A 14,984-nucleotide genomic window follows, 5' to 3' on the forward strand; every position below is an offset into this window, starting at 1 on the left:
TCCTGCGCAAGCATGGAGTCACAGTTATCCCATACTTGGACGATCTCCTGCTAAAAACGAGATCAAGGGAGAAATTGCTGAACAGTGTGGCGCTCTCGTTGAGAGTGCTCCAGCAACACGGTTGGATTCTAAATCTACCGAAGTCACAGTTGATTCCGACAACTCGACTACCGTTCCTAGGTATGATACTGGATACGGAACAAATGAAGGTCTTCCTCCCAATAGAGAGAGCCCAAGACATACAGAACATGGTCAGAGACCTGCTAAAACCGAAAAGGGTGTCAGTTCACCAATGCACTCGAGTTCTGGGGAAAATGGTGGCGGCCTACGAGGCCACTCCCTTCGGAAGGTTCCATGCAAGGACTTTTCAATGGGACCTTCTGGATAAGTGCTCCGGGTCCCATCTGCACTTACATCGGAAAATAACTCTGTCCCCAGGGACCAGAGTGTCCCTCCTGTGGTGGTTGCAAAGTGCTCACTTCCTGGAAGGTCGCAGGTTTGGAATTCAGGATTGGATCCTGGTTACCACGGACGCGAGCCTCCGAGGATGGGGAGCGGTCACACAGGGAAAAAAATTTCAGGGTCTTTGGTCAGACCAGGAGTCCTGTCTACACATCAATGTATTGGAACTCAGGGCCATTTACAACGGCTTTCGACAAGCGGAGAGTTTTCTTCGAAACCTACCAGTTCTGATTCAATCAGACAATGTCACAGCAGTGGCTCATGTGAGCCGCCAAGGCGGGACAAAAAGCAGAGTCGCGATGGCGGAAGCCACAAGGATCCTTCGCTGGGCGGAAAATCATGTAAGCGCTCTGTCAGCTGTCTTCATTCCGGGAGTGGACAACTGGGAAGCAGACTTCCTCAGCAGACACGATCTCCATCCAGGAGAGTGGGGACTTCATCAAGAAGTCTTTGCAGACGTAACACGTCTTTGGGGAACTCCTCAAATAGACATGATGGCGTCACGCCTCAACAAAAAACTTCGGAGGTACTGCGCCAGGTCTCGGGACCCTCAGGCAATAGCAGTGGACGCTCTGGTAACACCGTGGGTGTTCAAATCGGTCTACGTGTTTCCTCCTCTTCCTCTCATCACAAAAGTGTTGAGGATCATAAGACGAAGAAGAGTACGAACGATACTCGTTGTCCCAGACTGGCCTCGAAGGGCCTGGTACTCGGATCTACAAGAGATGCTCACAGGAGATCCCTGGCCTCTTCCTCTGAGGGAAGACCTGTTGCAGCAGGGGCCCTGTGTATTTCAAGACTTACCGCGGTTACGTTAGACGGCATGGCGGTTGAACGCCGAATCCTAGCGAAAAAGGGGATTCCGGAAGAGGTCATCCCTACATTAATAAAGGCTAGGAAGGAGGTGACGATAAAACATTATCGCCGTATCTGGCGAAAGTATGTATCTTGGTATGAGACCAAGAATGCACCTACGGAAGATTTTCATCTGGGTCGTCTTCTCCACTTTCTACAGACAGGAGTGGATATGGGCCTGAAATTAGGCTCGGTTAAGGTACAGATTTCGGCCCTCTCGATTTTCTTTCAGAAGGAATTGGCTTCTCTTCCAGAAGTCCAGACGTTTACCTGCTTTCTCTCCTGCTGGTAAAGGCTCATCTCTATCTATGGCCGCCAGCCCCAAGTATTACAATGATTACTCCTTCGCTACTTACATCTAAGCTGTATTATGTTTTGAGAATTGTGTTGCTCTTTGTTACCTGCACTCCATTTTTGTTATTTATTTACTGTTATGCTAAGTTTTGTCTCCCTGTACTGTCCTTTGTACGGCGCTGCGAAACACTTGTGGCGCCCTATAAATAAAATGTAATAATAATAAAGGGAGTGCTGCACATCCAGCCCCCTTTTGTGCCTCCAGTGGGACCATGGGACCTGAACGTGGTGTTGCAGTTCCTAAAATCACACTGGTTTGAACCGCTTAACAAGCTTGAGTTGAAATTTCTTACCTGGAAGGTGGTCATGTTGTTGGCCTTAGCATCAGCAAGGCGAGTGTCAGAATTGGCGGCTTTGTCACACAAGAGCCCCTACTTGATTTTTCATGTGGATCGAGCTGAATTGAGGACACGTCCGCAATTTTTGCCTAAAGTGATTTCTTCGTTCCATATGAATCAACCTATTGTGGTGCCTGTGGCTACAAGTGACCTGGAGGATTCCAGATCCCTGGACGTAGTCAGGGCCTTAAAGATTTATGTAGCCAGGACGGCTAGAATTAGGAAAACAGAGGCTCTGTTTGTCCTGTATGCGGCCAATAAGATTGGCGCTCCTGCTTCGAAGCAGACTATTGCTCCCTGGATCTGTAATACGATTCAGCAGGCTCACTCTACGGCTGGATTGCCGCTACCAAATTCGGTTAAGGCCCATTCCACTAGGAAGGTGGGCTCTTCTTGGGCGGCTGCCCGAGGCGTCTCGGCATTACAACTTTGCCGAGCGGCGACTTGGTCGGGGTCAAACACTTTTGCTAAATTCTACAAGTTTGATACCCTGGCTGATGAGGACCTTGCGTTTGCTCAGTCGGTGTTGCAGAGTCATACGCACTCTCCCGCCCGATTGGATGCTTTTGTATAAACCCCATGGTCCTTACGGAGTCCCCAGCATCCTCTAGGACGTAAGAGAAAATAAGATTTTAAACCTACCGGTAAATCTATTTCTCCTAGTCCGTAGAGGATGCTGGGTGCCCGTCCCAGTGCGGAAACTCTGCAAGACTTGTATATAGTTGTTGCTTACATAAGGGTTATGTTACAGTTGACATCGGTTTTGGACCGTTACTGTCGTTTGTTCATACTGTTAACTGGTCATGTATGTTCCAGGTTACATGGTATGATTGGTGTGGGCTGGTATGAATCTTGCCCTTGGATTGCTAAATCCTGCCTTGTATTGTCCATCTCCTCTGGGCACAGTTCTCTAACTGAGGTCTGGAGGAGGGGCATAGAGGGAGGAGCCAGTGCACACCCATAGTTAAAGTTCTTTTTAGGTGCCCTATCTCCTGCGGAGCCCGTCTATACCCCATGGTCCTTACGGAGTCCCCAGCATCCTCTACGGACTAGGAGAAATAGTTTTACCGGTAGGTTTAAAATCTTATTTCTCTGACGTCCTAGTGGATGCTGGGAACTCCGTAAGGACCATGGGGAATAGCGGCTCCGCAGGAGACAGGGCACATCTAAAGAAAGCTTTAGGATCACCTGGTGTGCACTGGCTCCTCCCCCTATGACCCTCCTCCAAGCCTCAGTTAGATTTTCTGTGCCCGACGAGAAGGGTGCACACTAGGGGCTCTCCTGAGCTCTTTGTGAAAGTTTTAGTTTAGGTTTATTTTCAGTGAGACCTGCTGGCAACAGGCTCACTGCATCGAGGGACTAAGGGGAGAAGAAGCGAACTCACCTGCGTGCAGAGTGGATTGGGCTTCTTAGGCTACTGGACATTAGCTCCAGAGGGACGATCACAGGTTCAGCCTGGATGGGTCACCGGAGCCGCGCCGCCGGCCCCCTTACAGAGCCAGAAGAGCGAAGAGGTCCGGAAAAATCGTCGGCAGAAGACTTTCCTGTCTTCAGATAAAGGTAGGCGCACAGCACCGCAGCTGTGCGCCATTGCTCTCAGCACACTTCACACTCCGGTCACTGAGGGTGCAGGGCGCTGGGGGGGCAGCGCCCTGAGACGCAATAAATCGATAGAAAACCTTTTATGGCTAAAATAAATGCATCACAAATAACTCCTGGGCTATATGGATGCATTTAACCCCTGCCAAAACATACAAGAAAACGGATGATAAGGACGCCGAGAAAGGGGCGGAGCCTATCTCCTCAGCACACTGGCGCCATTTTCCCTCACAGCTCAGTTGGAGGGAAGCTCCCTGGCTCTCCCCTGCAGTCACTACACTACAGAAAGGGGTTAAAAAAGAGAGGGGGGCACAAATTAGGCGCAGTATAAACAATACAGCAGCTATAAAGGGAAAAACACTTATATAAGGTTATCCCTGTATATATATATAGCGCTCTGGTGTGTGCTGGCAAACTCTCCCTCTGTCTCCCCAAAGGGCTAGTGGGGTCCTGTTCTCTATCAGAGCATTCCCTGTGTGTGTGCTGTGTGTCGGTACGTTTGTGTCGACATGTATGAGGAGAAAAATGATGAGGAGACGGAGTAGAGTGTAGGTAATAGTGTTGTCACCCCCTGGGGGGTCGACACCTGAGTGGATGTACTGTTGAAATTGCGTGACAGTGTCAGCTTTGTATAAAAGACAGTGGTTGACATGAGACAGCCGGCTACTCAGCTTGTGCATGTCCAGACGTCTCATACAGGGGCTCTAAAGCGCCCGTTACCTCAGATACAGACGCCGACACGGATACTGACTCCTGTGTCGACGGTGAAGAGACAACCGTGATTTCCAATAGGGCCACACATTGCATGATTGAGGCAATGGAAAAAGTTTACACTCTTCTGATAATATAAATACCACCAAAAAAAGGGGTATTATGTTTGGTGAGGAAAAACTTCCTGTAGTTTTCCTGAATCTGAGAAATAAAATGAGGTGTGTGATGATGCGTGGGTTTCCCCCCGATAACCATTGATAATTTCTAAAAAGTTATTGGCGGTATACCTTTTCCCGCCAGAGGTTAGGGTGCGTTGGGAAACACCCCCTAGGGGGGATAAGGCGCTCACACGCTTGTACGAACAAGGGCTCTACCCTCTCTGGAGATGGCCGCCCTTAGGGATCCTGCTGATAGAAAGCAGGAGGGTATCCTAAAATGTATTTACACACATACTGGTGTTATACTGCGACCAGCAATCGCCTCAGCCTGGATGTGCAGTGCTGGGTTGGCGTGGTCGGATTCCCTGACTGGAAATTTGATATCCTAGATAAGGACAGTATATTATTGCCTATATAGCAATTAAAAGATGCATTTCTATATATGCATGATGCACAGCGGAATATTTGCCGACTGGCATCAAGTATAAGTGCGTTGTCCAATTATACCAGTAAAGTGGTCAGGTGATGCGGATTCCAAACGGCATTTGGAAGTATTGCCTTAACAAAAAAGGGGATGTACCCCAGGTCGCCTCTCAAAATAAGACGCCGTATTATCAGGCGCAGTCCTGGTTGGCAAGCGGACAAAAGGGTTCCTCTTTTCTGCTCGTGACAGAGGGAGAGGAAAATGGCTGCAGAGATCAGCCAGTTCCAAGGAACAGAAACTCTTTTCCGCCTCTGCCAAGCCCTCAGTATGACGCTAGGGCTTTACAAGTTCAGGCACGGTGGGGTCCCGTTCTCAATGAATTTCAGTGCGCAGTGGGCTCACTCGCAAGTAGACCCCTGGATCCTTCAGGTAATATTTCAGGGGTACAAATTGGAATTCGAGACGTATCCCCCTCGCCGTTTCCAAAGGTCTGTTTTACCGATGTCTCCCGCTGACAGGGAGGCAGTTTTGGAAACCATTCACAAGCTGTATTCCCAGCAGGTGATAATCAAGATACCCCTCCTGCAACAGGGAACGGGGTATTATTCCACACTATTGTGGTACCGAAGCCAGACGGCTCGGTGAGACCGATTTTAAAATCTAAAATCTAAAATCTTTGAACACTTGCATACAGAGGTTCAAATTCAAAATTGAGTCACTCAGAGCAGTGATTGCAAACCTGGAAGAAAGGGACTACATGATGTCTCGGGACATCAAGGATGCTTACCTTCATGTCAAAATTTACCCTTCTCACCAAGGGTATTTCAGGTTATGGTACAGAACTGTCACTATCAGTTCGGACGCTGCCGTAGGGATGGTCCACGGCACCCCGGGTCTTTACCAAGGTAATGGCCGAAATGATATCCCTTCGAAGGAAGGAAATTTTAGTTATCCCTTACTTGGACGATTCCCTGATAAGGGTAAGATCCAGGGAACACTTGGAAGTCGGTGTAGCACTATCTCAGGTAGTGTTGCGGCAGCACGATTGGATTCTCAATATTCCAAAATCGCAGCTGGTTCCGACGACTTGTCTTCTGTTCCTAGGGATGATCCTGGACACAGTCCAGAAAGAAGGTGTTTCTCCCGGAGGAGAAAGCCAGGGAGTTATCCGAGCTAGTCAGGAACCTCCTAAAACCGAACCAAGTCTCAGTGCATCAATGCACAAGGGTTCTGGGTAAAAATGGTGGCTTCCTACGAAGCAATCCCATTCGGCAGATTCCACGCAAGACTTTCCAGTGGAACCTCCTGGACAAATGGTCCGGGTCGCATCTTCAGATGCTTCAGCGGATAACCCTGTCACCGGGGACAAGGGTATCCCTCCTGTGGTGGTTGCAGAGTGCTCATCTTCTAGAGGGCCGCAGATTCGGCATTCGGGACTGGGTCCTGGTGGCCACGGATGCCAGCCTGCGAGGCTGGGGAGCAGTCACACAGGGAAGGAATTTCCAGGGCTTATGGTCAAGCCTGGAGACATCTCTTCATATAAACATTCTGGAACTAAGGGCCATTTACAATGCCCTAAGTCAAGCGAAACCCCTGCTTCAGGGTCAGGCGGTATTGATCCAATCGGACAACATCACGTCAGTCGCCCACGTAAACAGACAGGGCGGCACGGGAAGCAGGGGGGCAATGGCAGAAGCTGCAAGGATTCTTCGCTGGGCGGAAGATCATGTGATAGCACTGTCAGCAGTGTTCATTCCGGGAGTGGACAACTGGGAAGCAGACTTCCTCAGCAGACACGATCTACACCCGGGAGAGTGGGGACTTCATCCAGAAGTCTTCCACATGATTGTGAACCGTTGGGAAAAACCAAAGGTGGATATGATGGCGTCCCGCCTCAACAAAAAACTGGACAGGTATTGCGCCAGGTCAAGAGACCCTCAGGCAATAGCTGTGGACGCTCTGGTAACACCGTGGGTGTTCCAGTCAGTGTATGTGTTCCCTCCTCTGCCTCTCATACCAAAAGTACTGAGAATTATACGGCAAAGGGGAGTAAGAACGATACTCGTGGCTCCGGATTGGCCAAGAAGAACTTGGTATCCGGAACTTCAAGAGATGCTCACGGACGAACCGTGGCCTCTACCTCTAAGAAAGGACCTGCTCCAGCAGGGGCCTTGTTTGTTCCAAGACTTACCGCGGCTGCGTTTGACGGCTTGGTGGTTGAACGCCGGATCCTGAAGGAAAAAGGCATTCCAGATGAAGTCATCCCTACCCTGGTCAAGGCCAGGAAGGACGTAACCGCAAAACATTATCACCGCATTTGGCGAAAATATGTTGCGTGGTGGGAGGCCAAGAAGGCCCCTACAGAGAAATTTCAACTGGGTCGTTTCCTCCATTTCCTGCAAACAGGACTGTCTATGGGCCTAAAATTAGGGTCCATTAAGGTTCAATTTTCGGCCCTGTCGATTTTCTTCCAAAAGGAACTGGCTTCAGTGCCTGAAGTTCAGACATTTGTAAAAGGGGTACTGCATATACAGCCTCCTTTTGTGCCTCCAGTGGCACCTTGGGATCTCAATGTTGTGTTGAGTTTCCTAAAGTCACATTGGTTTGAACCACTCACCACTGTGGACTTAAAATATCTTACATGGAAGGTGACGATGCGGTTAGCCCTGGCTTCAGCCAGGCGTGTGTCAGAATTGGCGGCTTTATCATATAAAAGCCCTTATTTAATATTTCATTCTGACAGGGCAGAATTGAGGACTTGTCCTCAATTTCTACCTAAGGTGGTTTCTGCATTTCACATGAAGCAACCTATTGTGGTACCTGCGGCTACTAAGGACTTGGAGGATTCCAAGTTGCTTGACGTGGTCAGGGCCCTGTAAATATATGTTTCCAGGACGGCTGGAGTCAGAAAATCTGACTCGCTGTTTATCCTGTATGCACCCAACAAACTGGGTGCTCCTGCTTCTAAGCAGACGATTGCTCGTTGGATTTGTAGTACAATTCAGCTTGCACATTCTGTGGCAGGCCTGCCACAGCCAAAAATCTTAAAATGCCCACTCCACAAGGAAGGTGGGCTCATCTTGGGCAGCTGCCCGAGGGGTCTCGGCTTTACAACTTTGCCGAGCAGTTACTTGGTCAGGAGCAAATACGTTTGTAAAATTCTACAAATTTGATACCCTGGCTGAGGAGGACCTGGAGTTCTCTCATTCGGTGCTGCAGAGTCATCCGCACTCTCCCGCCCGTTTGGGAGCTTTGGTATAATCCCCATGGTCCTTACGGAGTTCCCAGCATCCACTAGGACGTCAGAGAAAATAAGAATTTACTTACCGATAATTCTATTTCTCGTAGTCCGTAGTGGATGCTGGGCGCCCATCCCAAGTGCGGATTGTCTGCAATACTGGTACATAATTATTGTTACCAAAAAATTCGGGTTATTGTTGTAGTGAGCCATCTTTTATAGAGGCTTCTCTATTATCATGCTGTTAACTGGGTTCAGATCACAAGTTGTACAGTGTGATTGGTGTGGCTGGTATGAGTCTTACCCGGGATTCAAAATCCTTCCTTATTGTGTACGCTCGTCCGGGCACAGTATCCTAACTGAGGCTTGGAGGAGGGTCATAGGGGGAGGAGCCAGTGCACACCAGGTGATCCTAAAGCTTTCTTTAGATGTGCCCTGTCTCCTGCGGAGCCGCTATTCCCCATGGTCCTTACGGAGTTCCCAGCATCCACTACGGACTACGAGAAATAGAATTATCGGTAAGTAAATTCTTATTTTTTTCTCCCGATGGAAAAAGCCCAGGAACTTCAGAACATGGTCAGAGACCTGTTAAAACCGAAAAGAGTGTCAGTCCATCAATGCACTAGAGTACTGTGGAAAATGGTGGCGACCTACGAGGCCATCCTCTTCGGCAGGTTTCCTCAGCAGACACGATCTCCATCCAGGAGGTGGGGACTTCATCAAGAAGTTTTTGCAGAAATAACAAGTCTTTGGGGACTTTCTCAAATAGACATGATGGCGTCACCCCTCAACAGGAAGCTTCGGAGGTATTGTGCCAGGTCAAGGGACCCTCAGGCAGTAGCGGTGGACGCCCTGGTGACACCATGGGTGTTTCAGTCGGTCTATGTGTTCCCTCCTCTTCCTCTCATCTCAAAAATATTGAGAATCATAAGACCAAAAAGAGTGCAGACAATACTCATTGTTCCAGATTGGCCTCGAAGGGCCTTGTATTCAGATCTTCAGGAACTGCTCACAGAAGATCCTTGGCCTCTTCCTCTCAGGGGGGACCTGTTGCAGCAGGGGCCCTGCGTGTTCCAAGACTTAACGCGGTTACGTTTGACGGCATGGTGTTTGAACACCGAATCCTAGCTGGGAAGGGTATTCCGGAACAAGTCATTCCTACTCTGATAAAGGCTAGGAAGGAGGTGACGGCGAAACATTATCTCTGTATCTGGAGGAAGTATGTTTCTTGGTGTGAAGCCAAGAATGCTCCTACAGAAGATTTCCATTTGGGCCGGTTTCTCCACTTTCTACTGACAGGAGTGGATATGGGCCTAAAGTTAGGCTCCATTAAGGTACAGATTGCGGCCCTATCTATATTTTTCCAGAAAGAATTGGCTTCTCACCCAGAAGTCCAGACTTTTGTAAAGGGAGTGCTACACATCCAGCCCCCTTTTATGCCCCCAGTAGCACCATGGGACCTTAACGTGGTGTTACAGTTCCTAAAATCTCACTGGTTTGAGCCTCTTCAAACGGTTGAATTAAAGTTTCTCACTTGGAGGGTGGTCATGTTGTTGGCCTTGGCATCTGCGAGGCGGGTGTCCGAATTGGCGGCCTTGTCTCATAAGAGCGCCCATCTCATTTTCCATGTGGATAGAGCAGAGTTGAGGACTCGTCCTCAATTTCTACCTAAGGTGGTGTCATCGTTTCATATGAACCAACCTATTGTGGTGCCTGTGGCTAAGGGAGACTTGGAGGATTCCAAATCCCTTGGTGTAGTCAGGGCCTTAAAAATTTACGTAGCCAGGACAGCTTGGATTAGGAAAATAGAAGCTCTGTTTGTCCTGTACGCGGCCAACAAGGTTGGCGCTCCTGCTTCTAGCAGACTCTTGCTCGCTGGATCTGTAATACGATTCAGCAGGCTCATTCTACGGCTGGATTGCTGGTACCAAATTCGGTAAAGGCCCATTCCACTAGGAAGGTGGGCTCTTCTTGGGCGGCTGTCCGAGACGTCTCGGCTTTACAGCTTTGCCGAGCGGCTACTTGGTCGGGTTCAAACACTTTTGCAAAATTCTACAAGTTTGATACCCTGGCTGATGAGGACCTCATGTTTGCTCAATTGGTGCTGCAGAGTCATCCGCCCGGTTTGGAGCTTTGGTATAATCCCCATGGTCCTTACGGAGTCCCCAGCATCCTCTAGGACGTAAGAGAAAATAAGATTTTAAACCTACCGATAAATCTTTTTCTCCTAGTCCGTAGAGGATGCTGGGCGCCCGTCCCAGTGCGGACAAAATTCTGCAAGACTTGTATATAGTTGTTGCTTACATAAGGGTTATGTTACAGTTAAGATCAGTCGTTGGCTGATACTGTTTTGTTCATACTGTTAATTGGTTGCGTATATTCCAGGTTATACGGTGTGGATGGTGTGGGCTGGTATGTATCTTGCCCTTAGATTAACAAAAATCCTTTCTTCGTACTGTCAGTCTCCTCTGGGCACAGTTTCTCTAACTGAGGTCTGGAGGAGGGGCATAGAGGGAGGAGCCAGTGAACACCCATTCTATCATAAAGTCTTTAGAGTGCCCATGTCTCCTGCGGAGCCCGTCTATACCCCATGGTCCTTACGGAGTACCCAGCATCCTCTACGGACTAGGAGAAAAAGATTTACCGGTAGGTTTAAAATCTTATTTTTCTATTAGTCCTTCTGGTCAACTGATTCACATGTGATTTGTTTTTATTGTAAATACTGAAACTTAAACCTTTAAATCTTTGTGTATAGCAGGTGCACAAGGCACACCTGGGCACTTTCAACCAATTTGTTAACTTAAGGGTAGATGTATGAAGCCGTGAAAAGAGTGGTTGTCATGGCCAACTTCTCCAATCAGCTGCTGCCTATAATTTTATAGAATGCACTTGATAAATGTTACTTCAAAGCTGATTGGTTGCCATGGGTAACTTCTCCACTGGCTCACTTCTCCACTCTTTTCACTGCTTCATACAGCTACCATTTTTTTTTTTAAGTGTCCATAGAAGAAGTGCACTTATTCTGCTGCTGAGGCAGCTTTTAGATTTTATTTTAATTTACAGGTTGAGTATCCCATATCCAAATATTCCGAAATACGGAATATTCCGAAATACGGACTTTTTTGAGTGAGCGTGAAATACTGAAACCTTTGTTTTTTGATGGCTAAATGTACACACACTTTGTTTAATACACAAGTTATTAAAAATATTGTATTAAATGACCTTCAGGCTGTGTGTATAAGGTGTATATGAAACATAAATTAATTGTGTGACTGTAGACACACTTTGTTTAATGCACAAAATTATAAAAAATATTGGCTAAAATTGACTTCAGACTGTGTGTATAAGGTGTATATGAAACATAAATGCATTCTGTGCTTAGATTTAGGTCCCATCACCATGATATCTCATTATGGTATGCAATTATTCCAAAATATGGAAAAATCCGATATCCAAAATACCTCTGGTCCCAAGCATTTTGGATAAGGGATACTCAACCTGTATTATCTTTTATTAATTTGTAACTGGACTTCTCTCTGCAGTTGCAGGGTGCTGAGGCGCTATCATGTTCTCCCAAGCAACTCTAATTGCAGAACAGCGTGGGCAGCTATAAGAAAACCCACATAGCTTGCATGAAGCCTCACAAAAGGAGCATGCTTATATAAGGTTTCTCCCTTACTGATAGAAAACTGGTCTGTCCTCAGACATGGTAAATCGTCTCAACAGCCTCAACAAGGGTTTTACCTCCACCATTTGGAACTAGACTCTGCTTACAATAGATGCCAGTTGGGTTGGTCACAGTCACCTTTCGTACTGCGTTTCATGGCCAGGACCGAAGGTGTTTTTATCTGATCCTCTGCTGGTACCATGGTACTTCCTGCTCGTCTATCTTCTAATAACAGCTACAACAGGAGGGGTTTGTCATTATTGTTTCTCCAAACTGGCCACATAGTCTTGATCCACACCTATAGCATTATCCCAACCCACATCACTCCAGATGCCATAGATCTAGACTAGTGCATGTGGCATGATCCCCCACCAGTGGCCATAGATCCCCCATTTACACCCCTCATGTCCTCTCCCATATATGCACCTATGCAGAGCGCAGTGGAGCGTGTGACATGCAGCTCAGAGGGGACCGATCAGTTCTATAAAGGTGTGCCTGATAGTGGCTACTGAGTATATAATTATGTTTAGTATGTATCACCCACTTCACTGGATACAATTATAGAAATACATACTGTTACCCCTAAAAAATGAGTCCTAGACATTTGCAGCAGTGATAGCATGCTCTGTTTAAACCATCTCATTGTACATTTATTTGTAATGACAACTGGTGTATCAGGAAAAATGAAACAACTAATATTGTTGTTGTCATTGCAGCTTCTGGATGCATTTGGCCACAAATCAAACATAAGTCTTGTATTCGATTTCATGGAAACGGATTTAGAGGTAAGGTTAACCTTCAGAGACTGCAGAGGAAGAAACATATAAAGGAGGTTACACAATGGATTGTCACCCTGCTTGCTTAGGTCATTCAGATTTGTTGCTGCCTCTATGTTCTGTATACAGGCTGTATATTGTGTAAATATGGAAGTTGTGCATCATTTTTCTTTGCAGGCTATAATAAGAGACACCAGCTTAGTCTTAACGCCAGCGCACATAAAGTCTTACATGCTGATGACCCTGCAGGGCTTGGAATATTTGCATCATCTCTGGATCCTGCATAGGGTGAGTTTCCTTGTGTAGAAATGACAGCAATACTTGTAGTGATAATTCTCTCATCTGTTGCTAGTAATACTGAGGACGCTGAAATCTTCTATTTCTCTATCGTCCTAGTGGATGCTGGGGTTCCTGAAAGGACCATGGGGAATAGCGGCTCCGCAGGAGACAGGGCACAAAAAGTAAAGCTTTTCCAGATCAGGTGGTGTGCACTGGCTCCTCCCCCTATGACCCTCCTCCAGTTAGATTTTTGTGCCCGGCCGAGAAGGGTGCAATCTAGGTGGCTCTCCTAAAGAGCTGCTTAGAAAAAGTTTAGCTAGGTTTTTTATTTTACAGTGATTCCTGCTGGCAACAGGATCACTGCAGCGAGGGACTGAGGGGAGAAGGAGTCAACTCACCTGCGTGCAGGATGGATTGGCTTCTTGGCTACTGGACATCAAGCTCCAGAGGGACGATCACAGGTACAGCCTGGATGGTCACCGGAGCCGCGCCGCCGGCCCCCTTGCAGATGCTGAAGTCAGAAGAGGTCCAGAATCGGCGGCTGAAGACTCCTGCAGTCTTCTAAAGGTAGCGCACAGCACTGCAGCTGTGCGCCATTTTCCTCTCAGCACACTTCACACGCGGTCACTGAGGGTGCAGGGCGCTGGGGGGGGGCGCCCTGGGAGGCAAATGTAACCTATATAAAGGCTAAAAATACCTCACATATAGCCCCCAGAGGCTATATGGAGATATTTAACCCCTGCCTGATTTCTCTAAATAGCGGGAGACGAGCCCGCCAGAAAAGGGGCGGGGCCTATCTCCTCAGCACACGGCGCCATTTCCTCTCACAGCTCCGCTGGTCAGGACGGCTCCCAAGTCTCTCCCCTGCACTGCACTACAGAAACAGGGTAAAACAGAGAGGGGGGGCAAATTTATGGCGATATTTTGATATAACAAAGCAGCTATAAGGGAGCACTTATTATAAGGCTATCCCTGATATATATATATATAGCGCTTTTGGTGTGTGCTGGCAAACTCTCCCTCTGTCTCCCCAAAGGGCTAGTGGGTCCTGTCTTCGTTAGGAGCATTCCCTGTGTGTCTGCTGTGTGTCGGTACGTGTGTGTCGACATGTATGAGGACGATATTGGCGTGGAGGCGGAGCAATTGCCAAATATGAGGATGTCACCCCCTAGGGAGTCGACACCAGAATGGATGCCCTTATTTATGGAACTACGGGATAGTGTCAACACGCTAAAGCAGTCGTTTGACGACATGAGACGGCCGGACAATCAATTAGTGCCTGTCCAGGCGACTCAAACACCGTCAGGGGCTGTGAAACGCCCTTTGCCTCAGTCGGTCGACACAGACCCAGACACAGGCGATGACTCCAGTGGTGACGGTGACGAATCAACCGTATTTTCCAGTAGGGCCACACGTTATATGATTTTGGCAATGAAGGAGGCGTTACATTTAGCTGATACTACAGGTACCACTAAACAGGGTATTATGTGGGGTGTGAAAAAAACTACCTATAGTTTTTCCTGAATCAGAAGAATTAAATGACGTGTGTAATGAAGCGTGGGTTGCCCCTGATAAAAAGCTGATAATTTCAAAGAAATTATTGGCATTATACCCTTTCCCGCCAGAGGTTAGGGAGCGCTGGGAAACACCTCCTAGGGTGGACAAGGCGCTAACACGCTTATCTAAACAAGTGGCGTTACCCTCTCCTGAGACGGCCGCACTTAAAGATCCATCAGATAGGAGGATGGAAAATATCCAAAAAAGTATATACACACATGCAGGTGTTATACTGCGACCAGCTATAGCGACTGCCTGGATGTGCAGTGCTGGGGTAGTTTGGTCAGAGTCCCTGATTGAAAATATTGATACCCTGGACAGGGACAATATTTTACTGTCGTTAGAACAAATAAAGGATGCATTTCTTTATATGCGTGATGCACAGAGGGATATCTGCACACTGGCATCACGGGTAAGTGCTATGTCCATTTCGGCCAGAAGAGCTTTATGGACGCGACAGTGGACAGGCGATGCGGATTCAAAACGGCATATGGAAGTTTTGCAGTATAAAGGGGAGGAGTTATTTGGAGTCGGTCTATCAGATTTGGTGGCCACGGCTACAGCCG

At 47.7% G+C, this 14,984-nt stretch overlaps 1 protein-coding gene across 1 annotated transcript in view; it reads left to right on the top strand.

The window, feature by feature from the left end:
• Positions 1–14,984, top strand: part of CDK7 (cyclin dependent kinase 7) — a 158,004-nt gene that overhangs the window by 61,526 nt on the left and 81,494 nt on the right. Inside the window, exons 5-6 of the mRNA XM_063963462.1 lie at positions 12,523–12,591; positions 12,760–12,870. Coding sequence (XP_063819532.1) covers positions 12,523–12,591; positions 12,760–12,870 — 180 coding nt within the window. The remainder of the gene's footprint in view (positions 1–12,522; positions 12,592–12,759; positions 12,871–14,984) is intronic.

This window comes from Pseudophryne corroboree, chromosome 1 (genome assembly GCF_028390025.1).
Source record: "Pseudophryne corroboree isolate aPseCor3 chromosome 1, aPseCor3.hap2, whole genome shotgun sequence".
Classification (NCBI taxonomy): Eukaryota; Metazoa; Chordata; class Amphibia; order Anura; family Myobatrachidae; genus Pseudophryne; species Pseudophryne corroboree.